This window comes from Gossypium hirsutum, chromosome D06 (genome assembly GCF_007990345.1).
Source record: "Gossypium hirsutum isolate 1008001.06 chromosome D06, Gossypium_hirsutum_v2.1, whole genome shotgun sequence".
NCBI classification, from domain to species: Eukaryota; Viridiplantae; Streptophyta; class Magnoliopsida; order Malvales; family Malvaceae; genus Gossypium; species Gossypium hirsutum.
In genome coordinates, this window is record NC_053442.1 from 41513473 (window position 1) to 41536218 (window position 22746).

Consider the following 22746-nt stretch of genomic DNA (forward strand, 5'->3'; position numbering starts at 1 on the left):
AGGATTTTGACTAGCATCTTGTAAAAGTTTATAGGCACTACGGACCAAAAATTCACCCGAGAGTTCCCCTTTCCACACTTGAAAATCTTCATGCTCAAACTCTGCTAGGGGAATTTGTAATATATTCCTAGCAACTTTCTCTTGAAAGGTATTATTAATCACATCCACTCTCCATTTTCTACTTGATAAATCAATTAGTTCCGAGACTAACTGTAATTCACCTCTGTTTGTTCTATTTTGTGCGTTAAGTTTATTGACCCTCTGAATTCAGTCATTATTCCAAATGGAGATACTATCCCCTCTACCCACCTTCCAGCTCATTCCTTTTTGGAGAAGACCTTTTGCTGCCCATATACTCTTCCAGGTAAGAGAAGGTAAATTTCCCAACTCTGCAAATAAGAAGTTAGAAGACGGGAAATATTTTGCTTTAAGAACCCTGGCTAATAACAAATCTGGATAATTAATGAGACGCCATCCTTGTTTTGCTAGTAACGCGATATTGAATTGGCCAAAATCTCAGAAACCTAAACCTCCACATTCTTTAAAAGAACAAAGATTTTCCCATGTGCACCGATGAATTCCTTTATTTTCCTTTCCTTTTTGCCACCAGAATTTTGCAACAATGCTCTCCAATTCTTTACATGAAGATCTGGGAAGTAAGAAACGCTCCATCGAATAGGAAGGAATAGCCTGAAGTATGACCCTTAAAAAACTTCTTTCCCTCATTGAGATAAAAACCTGATACTCCAATTATCGATACACTTCTTAAAACGATCCTTCAGATTTTGAAAAGCTTCCTTTTTCCTCCGTCCCACCATATTTGGCAAACCCAAGTATCTCTCTGGATCATTCGATCTACGAACCCCCAACAAGTTGACAACCTGACTTCTGTCCTCCTTCAACGTGTTTTTGCTAAAAAATACTGTAGATTTTTTAAAATTTACGCTTTGCCCTGAGCAAATTTTATATTCTTCTAGTATGTCCTCGAAGATATTAGCACCCTTCCTTGTTGCCTCCCCAAATTATATGCAATCATCAGCAAAAAAAAGATGGGACATCTGTGGTCCACTCCTACTAACCCTGACTCCTTTCATAATACCTCTCTTCATTGCGGATCTTAATAGACTCGATAAGCCCTTACCGCATAAAAGAAAAAGGAATGGACTTAGTGGGTCACCTTGTCTCAAACCTCTGGTTGATGAAAATTTAACCCCTCTAAACCCATTGATAATAACTAAATAGGAAACAGTAGAGACACAATTCATAATGGCCTTCACCCAGTTAAGGTCAAATCCCATCTTTACCATAATTTTTTTCAATAAAACTCCATTCAACCCTATCGTAAGCTTTACTCATATCTAGTTTAACGGCCATAAACCCTTTTTTTCCCCAAATTCTTCAGTTTTAACTTGTGCAGTACCTTATGAGCAAGTAAAACATTGTCTGATATCAATCGCCCCGGTACAAAAGCACGTTGGGCTTCATCAATACATTTCCCAGTAACGTTTCGGAGCCTATTAGCAATAACCTTTGCAATAATTTTATAAAGGACATTACAAAGACTGATCGGCCTAAACTGTGACATGTTAAAAGGACTCTCAACTTTGGGTATAAGCACTATATTTGTAGAATTAATTTGACTAACCTCCAATTCACCATTCAACAATCGGAGACAGTAGGCCATGACATCTTCTCCCACAATCTGCCAACATTTCTGGTAAAACACTGCTGGAAAGCCATCTTCACCTGGCGCCTTTGTTGGGCCCATACCAAAGACAGCTTCTGTAATTTCTTCCTTGGAATATGGAGCTGTGAGTCTTTGATTATCTTCCTCTTGAATACACCGCTCGACCCCTATTAATATATGATCATAATTCCCCCTACTACCTGCTGAAAATAGATTTTGAAAATAAGCCTTGCACAAACACCATCTCTCCCCCTTTTTCATTTTTTAATTTGTGAATAAAGTTTCTCTTCTTTCGGTGTGAAGCATGACTGTGAAAGAATTTTGTATTTTTATCTCCAAACTTCAACCAATTTGTTCTGACCCTTTGTTCCCAATAGCACTCGTCTTTTTCAATCTCAAAATTAAGACTTATCATTGTATCGATCAATTCAGCTAAAGTCTTATCGTCCCTTTCTGCTATAACCAATTCTTCAAGCTTTTCTGTCAGAACTCGTTTAGATCTCTTCTTGTTAAATTGGATTCTTCTAGCCCATTTTTTCAGACCTTCTTTTAAATTCGCCAATCTCTGAAGCAATTCCCTTGAAGAATTTTCCCACAAAAGTTTAACCTCATTAATAAAGGACTCCTCCATAAACCACCAGGCTTCAAATCTAAAATTACTAATCCAACCTAGATCTTCAGATTTTCTGGTATCTAAAAGAAGAGGATAGTGATCTGAAAACGTATGAGTGAAATGTTGAACTTTCACATTAGGAAACAGCATAATCCACTCTGTGTTAGCCACTCTTCTGTCGAGACGTTCTTGAATATTTGTCTCTGGTAAATTACCCCTCTCCCAAGTGAACCAGCGGCCCACAAAACCCACATCATATAGGTGACAATCTTCAAGCATTTTCCTGAATAACTCCATCCTTCTTTCATCTCTAGGTAGTCCTCATTTCTTCTCGAATCCATACATGATTTTGTTAAAATCGCCACACACCAACCATGGAATTGCCTCACCCACTGCTAATTTCTTCAAAACTTCACATGAATCGTTTCTGTCCTGTGCATATGAAGAACCATAAAAGCCTGTAAATCTCCATTTAACTCCTTTTTCTTTATCTTCAACTAACACATCAATGTGTCTTTTAGAAAAACTACGTAGTATTAAATCCGTGTCAGTTCTCCATGTTAAACATAAACCTCCTCTCGTACCCTCAGCTGCAACTTCAATCCCGTGTAAGAAACCACATCTTCTACGAACAATTTCTAACTATTTTATACTTAATTTTGTCTCCATGAAAAAGACTATTTGGGGATTATTTATCTTCAGTAAATACCGAAGTCTTTTAACCGTCCGTTGTCTCCCCAAACCACGGACGTTCCAACTTAAGATTTTCATTGCTTCCGGTCGGCTGACCTTTTGGCAGTCGCCGATGATAAAAAGGTAGTGTCCTCCATCTCAACCCTGTTCCGTTTTTCCCCTCATCCCCAATAAAAGTTTCATCTTCCACGTCATACTCTATAGCTACTTTTCCTTGAAAGGATCTTAATCTTTCCTTCCCATAACCAATAGATGATCCTCCCCCAAAGCAACCCACAAGCTAATAATCTATTCCTTCTTTTTGTGTAGATGGTTCTTCCTGGACAATCAAAATTTCTTCTTCTTCATTAATCGAAAGATTTGCTAATCCGGTCTCCATACTTGCAGGATCTGTACAAAAACGATGGAACTCGCCCGCCTTCAAGAGAACAGAGAGGGAATATTCAGAAATTGACGATCATCAAGATTTGAAACAAATAAAACACCAGAACGAAAACAACCAAAAAACCTAATAACTCATGCCAGAGGCGGCAGACAATGCGTGCTAGGGCAGCAGACTATTACTATTTCATACTCTCAATTGCATAATGACTTTTTTAGTTGTTCAACTTAATATATATGTTTCATATTAATTTCAAACTAGATATTTCATTATTTAATAGATGTTATAATGACCCAATTTTATCTGGTCCAGACAAAAATAAATAAATAGAAATAATAGAGTCCATTAACAAAAGTCCATTTACAAAATCCTAAATACCCAAGACACCTAAGTCCAAGCCCAAAAAACCTAAACTAATCAAAAAACTCTAGATCCCCTATGCGCCGCTGTTTCTGGCCATGTCAGTGAATACATTGCCTGAGGATTGCCTCCATTGCCATCATTTCACTGAAATGGCAAGGGTGCGACTCCCTATTGTCGTTGACCACCATAACGACTTGCAAGAAGAAAGAGACAGAAACAGTAACAGAAACAACAATAAAAAAAGGAAAAATAAAAATGAATATCCTGTAATATGTTCGGCTATAAAAGCCATAACAACAAATGCATCTTTTTACAGACAATCGAAAGAGAAATACAGAAAGAAACTATAATAGTTTTTTTTAAAGGTATTTTTCTTTTTTTATTTTTTCGAATATTGCATATATATATAAAAGAATACGAAAGGTTTGTTTTTACCTCTATTACTGTCGTCGGAGTCTTCTATGGCTTAGAAGGCTGCAAAACCCTTGGGGGTTCGCCTAAGGCCGCGTCAGAGGACGACTAGAAACCGAAAGGGCCATTTTTTTGTTGTTGAACTTTGACCGGAGCTAGGGATTTTGACCCCAAATTCGAATTCCCCAAAAGATAGGGACAAAAGGCTTTTTTTTGCGATCTTCGGCCATCAGAGGCAGCAGTCTCTGTTGTCGATGATCGATGGCCACAGTTGAGACTCGCCAACACCAGGGCCGGATATGGAAGGGATGAGAGAAAAAAAGGGGCCTAAAGTTTTTTTTTAAAAGAATAAGTTTAGAAATGATTTTTTTTTTAGAACTTTTTGGTATATATAAGGACCAGGATGCAATGTCGTTTTGGCTAGGCTCTAGAGGCCCCAAAATGACATCGTTTTAAACACAACCCAATGACCCAAACCAAATTCCCTTAGGATCCGTACGTTTTCAAGGGGAGGGTCTAATTGCTTATTTGACCCTCCATCTTTTTTGTTATTTTACAATTTCATCCTACAATTCATTATTTAATTTCTATTTTTTCCCTTTTATTTTACTCTTGTGCAATTTAGTCCCTTGACCCACTATTGACCCTCCGAGGGAAGGACACGTGTAATATGGGTGGGATAACTACCCATTTGGTTCTTGTTCCTTTTCGTATGTTCTATTTTAGTCCTTTTTTTTGCTTTATTTATTTATATAATTCATACTTTAAATTTCATTTAAATTTCCATTTAATCATTCATTTATTTAATTTCACCCCTTTACTTACTTTTTTTTAGCACTTAAAATTTATGATGTTTATATTCTTTTTTTATGCATTTTTTAGGTGGTTATTACATATTTTTATTTATTTATTTATTTTGGTATTATGATAGTGATATGACTATTGCTATTAGTATTATGAATTAATATTTTTATTATTATTATAGTTGCATTATTATTATGGTATTTATTTATTCATTATTTATCATTTTAATATTGATATTTTGCCCACATGGCTATTTTATATTATTTTGCTATCACTATATCATGTATCATGTTTAAATATATTTGTCCATTTTCATATTATACCCAAATAAGTTAAATGCACATAGCTTTAAATGTTACATGATTTTTACTCAATGCATAAAAAAGGATATTTTTAAAACCGAGGCAACGTTCTTTATTTAGAAATTCGAGAAGTTGTGCCTTAACTTATGGGGTTCGACTCTCTCTTTGAACCTAAATAATCGAACATCCTTTTTACAACTAAAAACACATAAGATTTAAATAATAATTAAATAATGAGCAATCTTATTTTCGAGGATTTGAAATGTCGTGCCCTAACTTATAAGACATGACCTTTTTGGGCGTTATGAGGGTGACAAAACATTAAGTAATCAACTAGGTACCAATTTTGGGCATTATGAGGGTGCTAGTCCTTCCTCATTTGTAACCGACTCCCGAACCCATTTCTTGGATTTTGTAGACCAAAAATCATTGTTTTAGTAAACCTAACATTTTATTAAAATTACTAAGTTTTGAGGTGATCCAATCACATCTAATTAAAAATGATTGGTGGTGACTCTATTTTCGTTTTTTTTAAATAAAAAAGTTGATTTCCAAAAAGGTTTCGACAGATGTTTTTTTCACAATGCTTACTTTTGTTCTAAATGCATTCTACATGCATACATATGTGATAGAATTACTAATTAATATAATTTCCTCATTAAATTTAGGTTCACCAATTAATATAATTTCTTTTTAGTATGCATTATCCCACTTGAAAAGTTATAAAATAAGCTTTTCTTATTTTGAAAAATAAAATAAAAAAATGTAGAGTGCAGTGTTATATAACATAAAATGTTAAATATTTTTATTAATAATGTTTAATATTTTATTTTAAGTTGATTTAAGTGTAATTACATATAAATTTTTATTTGATTCAATTCTTGTAAATTATTAACACAATTATTGATATAACATTATTTTATATTTATATATTGCATACATAAATAATTATATTTATCCAATATAAAAATAAATTGATGTATTTATTTCTTTAAATATGTATGATTAAATTTCTACTATACATTTGAACCATAATTTGAGTTTCACGTATATAATTGTACCAAGTTAAAATTCATGTATACAATTACGCATTAAGTCAAAGTTCATATATAATTTTAAGATTTATCCCTTTTAAGTTTGTATATTATTATTAATTTCAAATTATTTGTTGCATTATTACATATATTTTAAATAAGTAGTTTACAAAAGTATATGTGTAGTACAATTGGAATACATTTATCATTCTAAATAAGAAGTATTTAACCATTTAATTTTTTTATTTATATTTAAATTTATTTATTTATTTTAATTTCACACGTATTGCATATATGTTTAGTATTAATTTCAAACTAGACATTTCATTATTTAATAAATGTTATTTTCACTATACTTACTTTTGTTCTAAATACATTCTATGTGCATACATATGTGATAAAATTACTAATTAATATAATTGTCCTGATTAAATGTGATGTCAGCAATTAATATAATTTGTTTTTAGTAGACATTATCCCACTTGACAAGTTATAAATAAGCTTTTCTTATTTTGAAAAATAAAATAAAAAAATGTAGAGTGCAGTGTTATATAACATAAAATCTTAAATATTTTTATTAATAATGTTTAACATTTAGAGTTATTTAAATTATAAAAGTATTTACTTTTCTAAACTTTCTAGGTTTTCACATTTTAAATCTACATTTATTTTATTATTTAAGTATTTATTTAATAACTTATTCGAAAAAAAAATATTGATTAATTGAAAGTTAATATTTTCAAAATAGTTTAATCTTTTAGATGTCCTCGCTCGTTTTGGTGTTGAAAATGGTACTACTATTCGAGGTGGATGATACTGAGGCCCTAGGGGGTCTCCCACAAAATTTTGAAAATTCTTTTTAGACCTTAAAAATATAATAAATTAGAGTTAGGCCCCTTCAAAAAATTTGAAAATTTTCATTAAGTCTTTCAAAAAATTTAAATTTTTTAATTAGATCCCTTAAATTTTTTTTGTTGGTTCTCATTAAGCCTTTAAAAGTTTTAATTAAACCTACCAAAATTTTTAAATATTCTCATTAAATCCTCCAAAATTTTTTAAAAATTTTAATTAAACCCTAAACTTTTAATATAAAAATCCAACACTGACTATCAACGGCAATGGAATGATTTTTCTACTGTTCTCACTATTTTTGAAGTTCCTTTGGTTTCATTGTTCATACTATACTACGTGCCTGTTATAGGCCAGTTTTTCAGAATCATTGAGCTAGTTAATACTTAATATAGTAGATTGTGATGGGACTCCAGCCCCTACTTTGCATATGGAAAGCATTGATAATTTGATTTTATTTGAACCACATATAGGACAATAAGTAAGAATGATGGTTTTCAGAATATTCAAAACTTATCGAGGAAGTATGCCCGAAATTGAAACCTCATTTTGGAGGTTGGGCTTTGGAATCACCAGAGCTACTAATTGTGTATTACCATTTTGTAATGAGATACTTCCATGTTTCTTCCTTTAGGAGGTTGAAGTTGACAGATAATAAAGTCCAAGGAACTTGTCTTTCGGGTTTTCTTTTTTGACTTGGTCGATATCAAAGTCTACCTTGAGCGTAGCAAAGTGGTGAAATTAATTGTATCCAAGAAAAATGAAACGAAAATTGTACCTTCTCATCCATACTCGTTGAAAAGTCTGTTTTGAACAAATAGACTCGTTTTTGCTGCTCTGTCTTCGGTAATGTAATGATTTTCCCACCGTTCCCACTTTGGATTTGAAAAGTCAGCTTCATACCAATTTTTCATACCCCTTTGTCATTTTTTACATATATATCAAAGATCAATACAGAAAACTCGGAAGAACATCTCCCTGTGTTTTGCTGGAATGTTGCAGAACATTTAGCTAAAAGAGCGGCTTAACAAAATTTTTAGAATCTATCATATCTTGTAATACTGAAAAAATTGAAGATGGAATGACTAATCAATCACCGAGGTGACATGTTTGAAATCGTAACTTCATTAACAGAACATATTTTATCACTTGAATTGGGTTGAACTGATTCTGCAATAAAACGTCCAACATAAAATGCAGGTTCGCTGGTAGAGGAACTGTTATGGTGTCGCTTCCTAACATTGCAACCACTGTTGACATAGTTGGTCTGTCTGCCGGATCTGATTGCACGCACAATAACCCAATTTGGATGCATTTAAGCACCTCATTGGGCACACCCGACTCAACAAGATGCTTATCCAGTAACTCCATTCCTTCTCCTTTGGACCATAGTTTCCACGCCTACAATTCTTACTTAGAATTAGCGTTAGTATACATAACATGGTATTAATCTATTATTTAAATTTTGATAGGATAAGAAAACATACAAAAGTCAGGAGGCTTTCACCGCATTCTGAAAGATGAAACCCATTATTCCTTTTTCCACTTATAATCTCCAGCAAAAGGACACCGAAACTGAAAACATCAGATTTGACAGAAAAAAGTCCTTCCATAGCATACTCGGGTGCCATGTATCCACTGTTGTAGTTTATTAGAAACAGTGAAGAAAAACTAAATCAAAATTAGATAATACAAACATGAACTGATTTTCAATGTATATCAATCACATATCAGATACTCTCAGTAACAAAACCAAGTTTTGTTTCTAATCACTAACCATGAAACATACTAAGATTCATTACTTGCATGGGGTCCTTCTAGTTTATATGATATTGATGTAGAGGACATATTTCTCAGAACTGGTCGATGAATATGGATAAGTTGAAGTTGGCAACAACTAATTGTGAAGAAAATAAGTAGATGTAACCCTGTAAGCTTATGGGTTAATAAGTTGGGAAGAACCAATTAATAGACTTACTATGTTCCGACTACTCTATTTGTATTTGCTTCATTCTGATCTCGGCCAAAAATTTTTGCCATACCAAAGTCCGAAATTTTCGGATTCATCTCTTGGTCAAGTAAAACATTACTTGCTTTAAGGTCTCTGTGGATAATTCTAAGATGAGAATCCTCATGCAGATACATGATACCTCGGGCAGTTCCTTTAATAATATTGAATCGTTTTTGCCAAACTAGTTGGGCAGGCAAACTCGAATCTGACAAATGCTCAAGAAGGAGAGAAAAAGAAATGACAAGTTAAATATTCAAATTTATTTTGTGTATGTATAAGATAATGTTGTTATTTAAAGGTTGAAGAATCAAACCGAATAGGAACACGTCAAGGCTTTTGTTGGGCATGAATTCATATACAAGCAACTTTTCGTTTTTCTCTAAGCAGCATCCTAACAGCCTCACAAGATTCCTATGCTGTAATTTGGCAATTAACATGACCTCATTCTTGAACTCAAGCAGCCCTTGACCAGAATTTCTTGAGAGCCTTTTAACTGCAATTTCTTTTCCATCCGCTAGTGTGCCCTACAAATTAACATATTAACATGCATTTTTTCTTAACTACGTTATTTTAGTTCCTAACCATAATTACCTAGTATACAGGGCCAAATCCACCTTGTCCTAGCTTATTTTCATCACAAAAATTATTGGTTGCTGCTTGTAAAATATTCAATTGAATTGAAGGAAACTCCTGCGACCTTCCTATATTTTGTAGATCAAAATTTTCGCTTGAGTTCCCACGAGGAACACTTCCCATTACCAAGTCAAGTAATCGAACTTCTTGGCCTTTATCCTCTGTAATAAAACAAAATGTGATTGGCTATAAGATTATAACATAAATTTGTAAATGCCAGCATGATCTAATAGTGCATACCTTGAACGTTTCTCCTTCTCCAGATAAAGAAACCACAAGCAGAAAACAGAGCTAGTCCTAGAGTAGCTGATAAGCTTGCACCAAGTGGTATCTATATTGGTTTGTTTTGTTTCGTTTCATCTGATAATTTTTTCCCAGAAAAAAGAGATCTTATCATCAACTCGTGGAAGGACACGTAACAAGAAACACAAAAACTCAACTAGCCTTAAGAAGCAAGAGAGCAAAGCTTGCAACTCATATAGTGGAAGATTGTTTAGACTAGATACTAAGTGTGCTGGCAACTATATCTACGTAGGCTGAAATGAATACAAAAGAAGATGGCTAACTAAATCCAATCAAAGGAGCAGATCCTTTTATTGATTGGCTAACCACTTACTCAACAGTCGAATTGAGTATTCTTTTGTTACAACAAACGATCTTGCAATTTTTTTGTTTGAATCAAATGCAATCAGAGATGAAGAGGATGAGAAGGATTGAGAAAAGGAGCTGTGGTTAAGTCGTTGGCTGTGAGGAATGCTGGATTCAGAAAAGAAGGCTCTCAAACCATATTACGAGTCACCTAGCCATACTTACCTTTTGTAAATGTATGTGCAGGAGATAAAGCAGCAGTAGTGTCAGGTCCTAGTGCATAGAAGGGATGCAAATCCCAGAGGAAATAACAGTTAGGCTTCTGAACAAAACCACCTTGCTTCGCACGGCAACAGTCATTATGGGTTTCTGTGGCTCGCTTTAGGCAGGTCCAACAATTTTCCTGTGATAAAATCTGGGGTGCATTGCATTAGTGCATATATAGTTTGAGATTCTGTAAATTTTGCTTCCTCAGTTGCATACTTAAACTTAGAAGAGCCGTTGGAAGCATTTCTCCTCATACTGACCACCAAACCATCCCAAGCCATTTCAAATTTTGTTGGTACGTCCGATTTGATGCTTTCATTGTTATGAGCTGCATCCGTGGGTTCTACCTCCACGTTTCCAAAAAATGGGCGATTTGCATAGTGTACAATACACGGTCGTAAAACTGCCAATGAAATGGCTTCTTTCCAGTGAGGACACTTAACTCTGAGATCATTAACCGAGGAACTGACAACGATAACAGTCACCTTTAATTAAGTCTCCTCTGCACATCCCAAGAGCGTAAGCTTTGTTGGAGTCTTGGCCACCAATGGCTTCATAGAAACCACCATTTTCAGAGACGTTGTGTGGGAGAGAATCGAGAATATGGTCAAGGTTTTTTCCATATGTACTGCTGGTTGTGAAACTACCCGAGTCATTATAGCACCTAAAGCTTTGGTAGGTTAGATTGATGCCTGCAAAATTTTCCATATGAAAGCTTTCGTTAAGGGGTTTTTCTTTTATAAATTGGCTAACCACTTAGTCAGCAGTGGAACTGACTTTCTTTGTTCCAACAAATGAAAAACATAGGAAAGCCTCAAATTTTTTGTTTGAATCAAATGCAATCAGAGACGAAGAAGAGTGCTGGATTGAGAAAAGAAGGCTCTCAAATTGGATGAATATTTGGACAAATTTTGTAATTTTGCAAGTCTAGGATATCAGATAACTACGAGAAACAATTACAAATTAGATAACAATAACAGTAAGTTTTGGTTGCTTATAGACGTTAAGCTCTTTTCAAATTTTAAATAATTACAAATTATGATAGTCTTGGTATACATTGTGTGAAATCGATGAACAAAAAGACTACTGTATGAGATATTAGAGCTTAAAAGTCCTATTCCAGGAAAATGGTGATGGCCAATTTTTACACTTTATGTGAAATTGATGAGCAGAAAATTATGTGATGGAATATTAGAGACTTTAATTGTTGTTTGAACTAAGCCGGGAGGAAAGCATGTAATTGAAGTTTTGCAATTGAGCCTAACTCAATGAATTTTTTATAAATGGGAGTTTGTGAATTTATTAATTAGAGGAAGATAGTTGTTTCTTGATGCACTATTCATTACATTTGACCATGGAAGTTGTGGGAAATAGTTAAAGGAATAAATTTATTATGGTATGGAGTTTGCTATATATGTTTCGTTATTGTATTTAATGAGGTGAAGATTATGGCAGAGTTGATATGGAAAAATCAAATATATTTATGGTTAGATGATTAATTTTTTTTATTTCTTTCTTATAACGATTTATTAATCAAAACACATATACAAAGAAAAATAAAAAGGCTTGTAATAGTTTAAACAAAGGGCAACCCTTTAAACATTCAAACAATACATAGCTAGCCAACAAAATTCAAAATCCTTTAGGCTATAACCTTATCCAACCCATGTGCGTTAGTGTTGATGACCTTTAGGATATGAATGATATCCCATCTTCTACCCGGTCCAAAATCTGACCTTTTTTACTTTCGTATATATCGATTTATTTATATAATTTATATGATAATATATATGTAAACATAATATAAAATTTATTAAGTTATGTTTAAAACTTAAAAATCTTATATAGAAATTTTATTTAAATTTTGATCAATTAATTATTTGAATCCATAATATCTTTTGATTTTTGAATTGATAGCATTTTTACTAATATAATTATTTCATTGTAATATATAATATATTTGCTTATAGATGTCAAGCTCTTTTAGAATGATACCTACTAGAATTCATTTTCTTTGAAAAGATGCTTATTTATTCTAATTTTAATTTAATTCAATTTACTCATGAGTCATGTAGAAGATGCCTACATACCTTGTATATCTGGGAAAGGAGATGGGGTTGCTGTAGAATAGAAAGGATACAAATCCCAGCGAAAATAACAGCTAGGCCACGTAACATAACCTCCTTGCTTCCCATGGCAACAGCTTTCATAGTTACTCACGGATTGCCTTACACAGGAATCACAATCCTCGTGTGATAAATCTGGAGTGCACTGCATTAGCACATATATCTTTTGGAATATAAAGTCTGTTTCCCCGATTGCATACTTAAGAGTAGAAGAGCCGTTGGAAGCGTTTGTCACCACTGTGTCCATCAAACTCTCCCAAACCCTATCAAATTCTGTTAAGTTAGATTTGATGTCGCCCGTATTATAGCCTGCCTCAGGGTTTCCTAACTCCTCTAGGGTTCCATAAAACGAGCGATCTGCATAGTGTACATGACATGGTTGCCCTTCCCATGAAAGGGCTTCCTTCTGGTTGGGACAGTTAGCTATGAGGTCGTGGATTGTAGAATTGACACATTTATAACAATCGTCAGGACTAGAGTCTCCTCTGCACATACCAAGAGCGTAAACTTTGTAGGCGTTTTGGCCAACATTGGCAGTGAAGAAACCACCTTTTGCAGAGAACATTCGGTGGGAGAGAAGCAAGAATAAGGTCCCGATTTTTACCATAGGTGCTATTTATGGTGAAATTACCAGTGTCGTAGCATCTTATGAAAGCCTCAACAAGACTGGTGCTGAGAAGCAGATGGGAGAGAATTGAAGAAAGAGCTGTAAATTTAACCCACATATTAAGGTTGTATAATTTGAAGGAAACGAAACCCAAAAGAAAGAAGTGAGAACTTATTATTACAGATTTTTCATGGCAGAGAAGAGATGGGGGATTGAGTTGGAGAAAGAGTCAAAGACTGCTCATTAAAGCAAAAGTCTTGAAGCTTTTAAAAGTCAAACGAAACTTGGTCTTTAATTCCTTAGTCATACCTAATATGAGAAGGAAAGGTTTGGTCAGTGGACAATATTCTTTTGGATTCCTTACTAATTTAATGTAATGTTGTTGCAGTTAGGAAAACAAAGTGGTGTTTTTTTTGGCCTATAGCGGGGCTTATAAGCGCCGCGAACTATATGTTGCATTTTTATAAGCGCCACAAAAATGTCGTTATAGATGGCGTCGTTAAATTTCGTAGCGTCTATGTGAAAAAAGTGACGCTATAGAACATGATCTTTAGCGGCGTTTCTCACAAAAACACCGCTATAGAACATGACCTTTAGCGGCATTTTTCCCACAAAGGATACTAAAGAACAGGACCTTTAGCGGCGCTTTTCTCACGCCAACATGACATTTAGCAACGCTTTTTCCACAAACACCGCTAAAGAACATAACCTTCGGCGGTTTTAAATGTTCTTTAGCGGCACTTTTACTAATAACGCTGCTAAAGGTCATGTTCTTTAACGGTGTTTTTAGTAAAAGCGCCGCTAAAAGTCATGTTCTTTAGCGGCGTTTGTGGAAAAAGCACCACTAACTTTAGCATATTTTTAACATCCAATTTTCATTCATATAGAACCCGAATTGTCAACATAATTTCCTATAACATCAAATCCAACTAATAACTGCAAATCTAAATTATACTTTAAATCCAACGAAGAAAATATGTATATGATCTAAATTAATAAATGAAATAATAAAATTTATTATTTTCAAAAGTTATAATGTTAAAATATTCTTACAATAAGAAAACAAACGTCTAAGATGGCAGATTCTGCAACTGCTGAAACATCTTTATCATATTCTGAAGCTGTAGCTGGAGTGCGTCATATTTTCTACTTTGCTCTACTTCCCTCTCTATTGCCTCCGCTTTAAGTTGTAGCTGTAGTTTTTCATATTTTCTTTGAACCTCTGCTTCTCTTGATGCTGCCTCTGCTTTAAGTTGAGCAATTTGCTCAACTGTGCTTGCTTGCATCTGAGCCATTTGGTCTCTTACCCTCTGAACTTCAGGTTGAGCCTGACTCCCCGAAGGCATGTATTGTTGTGAGCTAGATCCAAAATATTGGGTTGAGTTAACAAAAGATCCTTGAAATTGAACCTGACCATACCTTTTAGGATCCAAAACTTCAGTAATAATTCGATTATCAATGTTGTCAAGATTAACAGAACTATCACTCGAAGCAATCGCTTCATACTCCGCCCTTTTATCCTTTAGTTTCTCCTAATAAATCAATCAAAGAGTTACAAATGAAATATATAATCAAAACAAATGCAACATAACTTAACATTATTTGCATTACAAATGACGAATTAAACCATTATAATTAAACATGATAAATATTTAAAATAATTCAAATTTTATTAAGTAAATATGGACAACTTTTTGACCAAAAGACAGTTTCTACAATATAGTAGTAAAAATATTATTTAGTAGAAAGTAATTAATATTTGACACAATTAATAAATTCAAAATACCTCGTCCTCAACTATACAAGCAAAACTTTTCGACCCAACTGTGTGCATGAATTTTTGTTTTTGCCTACTTGTAGTTTCAACTCGCTCACGATCCTACATTATGAAATTATTATTTTGTATATAGTAAATACTATAAACCGAAATAATTATAAGAGTTTGGAAGTATGTAATACCTCTCCTTTCTTTGAATTCCAAAATCTAACTGCATCTTCCCATTGGTACCTCAGCATTCTCGGCGGGACATTTCGCAATTTCTCTTCGAGGCTTATATTTTTCTTAAAATATTCATTTTTTAAAGCACTTTTATGGTCTCTTCATTTTTCTCCTAATGCCTTCTTCACATAATTATCCGAAACCTCTAAAGAAATTCTCTCCTGTAAATAATACAAGTTTAGAAAGTAAATATAAATGAAACTTAAACCAAAGTATTATAAATTCCATTCACGTTATTACCTTAATACTATTGAGAGCTTGATTTTTGTTACTATCAGACATATGATGCCATGACTCGTAGTTGATAGGCAACAAATTGACATTTCATGCTATAATGCCCAAGTATCCTGCTAAAAGTCGAGCTTCTGATCCAATAGGCTGACCAAGATTGTTTCTAGCTACTTTAACACGCTCGACAAAATTTAACTCGTATAAATCTTTTAATAGCGTATGTCTTCGAGTTTTGTGTGTCCCACCACTTTCAGCTGAAAAAATGGTATATTATAATTTAAGTATTTGAAACCGAAATCAATAATAAAAGTCAACACTCATGTAAATTAAAGTTAACATTACTTTGAGTTTCTGCAGGTTCGTCAGCTGTATTTGGAACATTCGAAGATCCAATAGCAGTCTGTTGTTCACTATTTGTTTCTTCTGAATTTGGAGGATTTTAAACAATACTTAGATCTCACAATCTTCTTCTAGGCATTTTATCTGCAATACACATAAAATAGTTCAAATTTTAGTAACTAATTACAACAATAATAGTACATATAAAATAGTTGAAATATTTAACAATATCAAGATTTAAATTATAATATTACATATAATTAAAAAATCGTAAATCTTACTACATCATAATTCGTAAATATCCTCATCCACATCCTGGCAAACCCATTGAAATTGTGTACTAGTACTAGGGATAGTTTCATTTAAGTTTTGTTCTGGAAAAGGCAAAGTTTCTGATCTTTCGTCGATGTCATATCTACTTCCATTGCACATGTCAAACAAGTCTCTAGGGGTGTTATTGAGTACAACTTACCAACCTTCATCAATTGGATCTTTCGAGTAAAAAAAACTTGTTTTACTTGAGAAGAAAATACATACGAGCATCAAATGTTGTCCAGTGTGAATTAATCGAGATAAGTTCACCATTGTAAAACCAAATTGATCTTTTTTAATTCTGCGAGTAGTATTAATATTAGACCAATCACATTGAAATAAGACAACCTTTCGTTTCCCATAGTAATCCAACTCAATAATGTTAGTAAGAAGTCCGTAATACCCCACATTTCCCTAAACAGGATTACTGTTCCTAGCATTAGCATAACTTGTAATTGAAGAATTAACAACTATTCCACAGTTTTCAGTCCTCCTTAATCTTTCATGAGATTTTGTATGAAACCTGAATCCATTGATGAGGAAGGCAATATATCTTTTTACTACTCTATTCGGACCTTGGGAAAGCCATTTAACTTCGTCATTGACGTCCTTTCCACTCCAAAATTATTGAATCGAAAGTAAATTGATTAATTATAAATGTTATACGAAAACATTATTATTTTGCAGTGAAAGCTTCAGTTGCATACCGTTTTCCCTAACCATTCATGAAAATATTCAGCGAATAACTTATGAATGTCTCGATGTTTAATCTTCGGGAGCATGAATGAGATCTCAAGATTTGTTTGTACTCACTATGTTAAAAAGTAGATTAATTGGTTAGAAGATAAAAAAATTAAAAATATGAATATTTATCAAATTCTAAAACTTACTTGCTTAATGGTTCAATTGAATCGTGGTGAAAAAGAACATATCGATGTATTTGTACCCAAGATTTATCATCTAAGTGTGCAATTTCAACTTTACCAATTGGTTCTCCATAACTTCGAAATAGATAAGTTTCGACTAAGTTATGATTAGTGAGTCTAGCATTTTTACTTGGTCTATTTAATATTGTTTCAACATCTTCTAAATATCTAGAGCAAAAAGTCATACACTCCTCTGCCAAGTAACCTTTAGCAATTGATCCTTCTGGATAATGCTTATTATGACAATAAGACTTCAAAATTTTCATAGGAACCTAAACACGATATATAAATGTAACACCTCTAACCGTATCCGACACCGGAACAAGGTTACAGAGTATTGCTAAACTTATAACTCAATTAAACAAAAATCTCATGTACATTTCACATTCAAATCAATAACTATTCAAATTCATTCATATAATCCCTAATACGAGCCTTCAAGGCCCAAAATAAACATTAAAAAGGGTTTGGAACTAAACCGAGTACTCAAGGAATTTTTAGGAACACATGAAAAATTTTCAAAGGTATAGGGGACACACGCCCGTGTGGCCAGGCCGTGTGGATGGAACGACGGAAATGTGCAAGTGTACACAATCACAACAAGTAATAAAGTGATAAGTAAATGTCCAGTTATCGTACCCATAAGGACTGTGAAAAAAATTATTTGTGAATGCAATTTTAAAAACACTTTGGTGAAGACAAATATTTTGATTTAAAGAGGTGATTAAAAACTAGGATTTTAACAAAGTAAAATAAATAAAACTAAAATAAAGTTCCAATGCACGATTTCAAAAGATGATTTTAATCAAAATGACATAATGGTGTTAGATTAATTACATTTCTTAACTTAGAATTATTAAATTTATGTTCATGTTGTTACGAATAAATTCACGGCAACTCGGTAATTTGCTAACTTATGAACATACTCACCTACAAAAATCCATTTATCTCTTGAATATCTCTATGTCAATTCAACCAGCTAAACAAATTTTCATAAGCAAATGTGTTAATGCACATACATACTTATGAAATCAAAATAATCTATTGTACATATCTCTATGCCAATTCAAACAATTAATTCAATCTCATAAGCACATAAAAGATTACGTGAGGTAACAATGTATTTCTACCTTGAAACATTTTAATCACAAGAATCTTGCAAGTTATGCAAGGCTAATGTATATTTAGATACCGTTGCTAATTTGATCTTCAGCTACCTTAGATGATTAAACATGCACTGATTAAGTACTGTGTCAATTAATTGCTATTTCAATCCATTTAAAGAATTAATTCATTAGTTACCTTACAATTGTAATGCAAGAATAACTTATAGTTTTACTTAATCAAACATCTTACCGAGGCCTATAACAACACAAACACAATTTTAATAAATTAAGTATACAGAATGCAATCAACCTAGCACGAATTAAATTTAAGCCATATTAATTAAATTAAATATTTCAACATCATAAATATTCATAGACATGTTCATCATAACAACAAAAAAATTAAAAAGGATAGGAAACAAGAATCAAATTCGGTGTTCTCTTCGTGGCTTAACTAGTTTGCTCCACTCTTCCTTCCCCGCTCGCTCTTGTCAAACCGAGGCTTCTACGAACACTTGAATTCTACTCCAAATGGTGGATGAATGACTCTTTTTCAAGAGGTGAAATCGGCAAGGGAATGAAGAATAATGAAAGGGAAATGAAGAGAGAAAAATGAAAGAGAAGTGAAGAAATGAATGGGTTTGAGATGTGTTTGAAGTGAGTAGCCAATGGGGTTATTTATAGGTTGATATGGCTGCCAAAATTAGCAAAAATAGGCAACCATAGATTCCCCCCATGGCCGGCCACACATGTGGCAAGTTTGAAGGTTTCAAACTTATTATTTTAAGGTAGGGGCAAATCTAGAAAGACACAAATAGTGGAGGTGTTTGAAGGCAATTTGAAGGAGTCTTCAAGGGCCATTTTGAAGGCCAATTAATCATCCAACCAATTAATACACATAATTTAGACCGTCTTATGCTGAAAAATTATTTCACCTTGATGCTTCAAAATTGCTTCTCGATTTTGTGCTTCTAGCAGTGTCTGTCAAACCGTTTTTCACCATTTGTGCAAATCTGTCAAAAATAATAAAAAATAATCAAAATTTGGCATAAAATTAATTAAAATTCAACATATTAATAATTTGAGTGCAATTTAATTATTTTATAATTATTATATATTTTTCGACAAGAGTTTTATCGAAACTACATGAATTTGAGTTAAAAAGGGTATGAAAAAATATGTATATTTTCGTGTTTCCACACCCCAAACTTAATTCATTGCTCATCCCAAGTAATGCATAATTTTGAAAAGAATTTCTCGGAAACACCTTTGAAAAAAATCCTTCAGAACAACATTCTTCCCAAAATTATGATTTTAGTATACTTATGCTCAAAGACAAGAAATTTGATATTTATGCTACTTATGTATACATATCATTCAAATTAATCTCAATCATTCTTATGATAGCAAAAATAGACTAAATGCTTCCTAATAAAGATATGTTAAATCTCTACCAATTCAATTTTAATCCCTTATTCAAGATGAAGCTGCAATCATTAAGTTTAACTTATGCCTTTATATGTTGAACATAGAAATTTCTCTGCAATAATGTAGGTAGCATAGAAAATTGAATCAATAGGTCTGTAAAAGGTTGAAACGTGGCTAGGCTAGGAGTAGGTAAAAGATAGATAAATTTAGGCTAAAAACCCTAGACTCAGCTTCAATCGGACCTTTGGAATAATTACCTTCAATACACCAACTTACTTTGCTTTCCCATGCTCTTTTGTACATCGTTTTTTCTTTCAAGTACATATGCTCTCTTTTTTTTACACGAGCATTTTACTGCATGTACTATAATTTTTTTGAGCATTTGATACTTCTTTTCAACTCCCCCAAACTTATTTTCAAAGAACATTCTAAATAGTACTGAGTCTAGTGTTTGAGACAATTTAAAAATAATTAAGAAATAATTTAAAAATAATTGCAAGGGTTGAAATAAAATTAGGCCATACAGTCTCAAAGTTGGGTTTCAAAGGAAAATTTTCATCAAGGTTGGCTTTAAAGGCTCAAACGGTCCAAACAAAAGTAGCCTAAATCATTTTCAACATTCCATGCTTCCTAGGATTTTACCTAAAAAAACTACTAAGTCAATTCTAGAGACTTAAACTTTCATGCATGCCTAACTTTTCTAAGGAACTAATTTTTTTTATGGTATGATTTGCATGGTTTATTAAAAATACATTCATGTCGTTATTAAGCTAACATAGCAATTATTGAAATAATCGAACTTTATTTATACTGAAGTTTAGCATACTTAACAAAATTTCAAATTTTTGAACAAAATATATCCTAATCATAATTAAAAGAAAATTTTATTCTAAGTGGAAATAATTTCAATTTTTCGGTCCCCCTACTTAAGATGAACAATGTCCTCATTGTTAAAAGTTAATAGATACTATATACCAGGTAGGATTCTAGAAAAGAGGAGGTGAGTCAGTTTGACTTCTTAAGTACCAAGTTCTCTCTAGATCCAATCCTAGACATGTATATATCTATTGCCACAATTTGTACGTTGCAACTTGTTCATTTTTATTTATGATTTCCACCTCTTGTTTTATTATGCGAAAATAAAAATTCCTAATAAAACCTAATCCTAAAATATTAAATAACCTAAGAACAGAAATAAAATAAAGTCAAGATCCCCCATTTTTATTTATTTGTAAATCCTTCCGAATTCGACTCATCTTTTGCTCCATCGTATTTTTTTTTGCATGAATCGCTTTGCTTCTTCTTCGATAGTGGACTTTATGGTTCAAATATGAAATCTGGAAACTCAGGCACAAAAATAAACAGGTCATTGTATATTTTTGTAAGAGTGCTTCTTATTGAGTCATCCTGTATTTTTGAATATCTCTAGTAAGCTTGTTGCTATCACTGCATATGTTGCATTATGTCCATCAATTTTAACATCTTATTTCGAAGATCTGGGTGAGGCGATTGAGTTCTGAACATTGATGTTGCGACATCAGGTTCAGTTACTGGTTACATTGGTTCTACCTTATCAGGGACTTCAGTTGACTGCATTGGTTCCTGGTTACATTGGTTCTGCCTTATCAGGGACTTCAGTTGACTACATTGGTTTGATCTTTGTAGGATTTTCTTCTTCGGGATCCTCGCTCTCTTCAACTCGTTGCTGTAGAACAAAGTCTCTAGCTATCTGGTAGAGGTATCAATCTATGATTGCGCCCTGGCTATAACTTGTCTTCTTTACGTTTGCAAGAATTTTAGCTTTTAAGCACAAAATTGTTATCACAAAGCGGAAGTAAGCTGGGCCAGAACGTCTAGCAACACAATTCAACATTTCTCTCAGAATGATTTTTCCTACATCAATGGTATTTCCAGTTAAAATCGAGTATAGTAAGACCATTCGCTCTAATGAAATTGTAGTCCCATGTGAAATAGACATAAGGCTGAATCAAATGAAATAGAATCATACATTCACTAGTGGTGTCAAACATTCTCTGCGACAAGTGTGAATTCCTTACTTTGACACAGTCTACTTAGAACCTGGAACTGTAAGTTCCTCGAGAATTTCTTACAAATCTTCAGACTCAATATTGCTCATCAAGGAAGAATATTCGTCGTTTTCGAAATCCGGTAATTCAAAGAATTCATTAATAGCGTTTGAGGTTATTGGTACCTTGATTCTGTGAACAGAAACTTCCGTCAATTCGCTTGAGATTAAATTCGCATAAAATTCATGAACTAACTCCTCATCCACTCTAGGTCTTTTCTCACAAAACAACTCCCAATTGAGAGCTTCGGCAACTTGTTGAATGCGTGCCATGAAATCAATATAGTTGCTTTCTTTCAGCGTAAAGCCTTTTTCTGGGTGCATCTATTGATTCTTGAAAATGCTTTCGTATCTCGCTTTAACTTCTTCACAGTGGAATTATTTTTGTGATTCGTCAATTTGGGCAGAGGCACGAGTTCTTTTGCGAGGCATGATTAACCTGATCATAAGGTAGAACAAATATTTTCTAAAAAATTTAATTAGTATAAAATATTAATAATTCAATAATTTGAAAAATTAAATAATTAAATAAAATTAAAATTTTAGGAGAAAAATTTGTCTTACCACCATTTTATATAAGTTAAGAACTCAAAAAAAAAAAATCTAAAGCAAAAGTGGTTGGTTTAGATGGTTGTAGGGTGTCTTGATGGTGTGGTGTGAGTAGCAAGGCGGCAATGGCACGCTAAGGAGCAACAGGGCATGCGTGTGCCGCGCGGATGAAGGGAAGTGGTTAGCAACCAGGTACATCGAGCAGGCCTGATGAGTTGTTGGAGCTGGATAGGCAGCAGGTGCAGCAACACGGAGTGGCTGCTGGCGTGCGTTGGGGCTACTGGGTACATGTGTGGGCTGCTGGCTGAATAGGTGAAGGTGCCGAGTGGAGCTGGGTGGTGTTACGGGTAGAGAGTTTGGCACTAGGTGAGTTGGAGCTTGGTGGGTTGTGGATGCTAGG

General features: G+C 33.4%; 1 protein-coding gene and 1 long non-coding RNA gene across 5 annotated transcripts; one reads left to right on the forward strand and one right to left on the reverse strand.

The window, feature by feature from the left end:
- Positions 1 to 16: 16 nt before the first annotated feature.
- LOC121218541 (uncharacterized) lies at positions 17 to 2547 on the forward strand. The gene is made up of 2 exons (XR_005914922.1): positions 17 to 148; positions 250 to 2547. It is a non-coding gene; the product is annotated as an uncharacterized lncRNA (long non-coding RNA).
- Positions 2548 to 8034: 5487 nt separating this feature from the next.
- LOC121218540 (cysteine-rich receptor-like protein kinase 10) lies at positions 8035 to 13623 on the reverse strand. 4 transcript variants are annotated; one of them, XM_041095866.1, is made up of 8 exons: positions 12728 to 13613; positions 10596 to 11329; positions 10023 to 10142; positions 9741 to 9943; positions 9463 to 9673; positions 9117 to 9354; positions 8626 to 8776; positions 8035 to 8539 (listed from the first exon to the last, which is right to left on the reverse strand). In XM_041095866.1, exons 5-8 carry the CDS (start codon positions 9584 to 9586, stop codon positions 8228 to 8230), a joined length of 825 nt encoding a protein of 274 aa, XP_040951800.1. In that variant the 5' UTR covers positions 9587 to 9673; positions 9741 to 9943; positions 10023 to 10142; positions 10596 to 11329; positions 12728 to 13613; the 3' UTR covers positions 8035 to 8227. The 4 variants fall into 4 exon arrangements, 3 of the variants coding, with proteins under 3 accessions (XP_040951800.1, XP_040951801.1, XP_040951802.1); XM_041095867.1 differs by having other exon boundaries at positions 9463 to 9943; XM_041095868.1 differs by having other exon boundaries at positions 9117 to 9673; positions 12728 to 13612.
- Between the last annotated feature and the right edge of the window lie 9123 nt (positions 13624 to 22746).

What these genes read in the sequence shown, in the direction of transcription:
- LOC121218540 (XM_041095866.1), bottom strand. Translation starts at nt 9,586, where the DNA reads ATGTTAATTGCCAAATTACAGCATAGGAATCTTGTGAGGCTGTTAGGA. An exon ending in CCTTGACGTGTTCCTATTCG is followed by an intron (nt 9,355 to 9,462) that starts GTTTGATTCTTC and finishes AGCATTTGTCAG; the next exon opens with ATTCGAGTTTGCCTGCCCAA. An exon ending in AATAGAGTAGTCGGAACATA is followed by an intron (nt 8,777 to 9,116) that starts GTAAGTCTATTA and finishes AAACTACAACAG; the next exon opens with TGGATACATGGCACCCGAGT.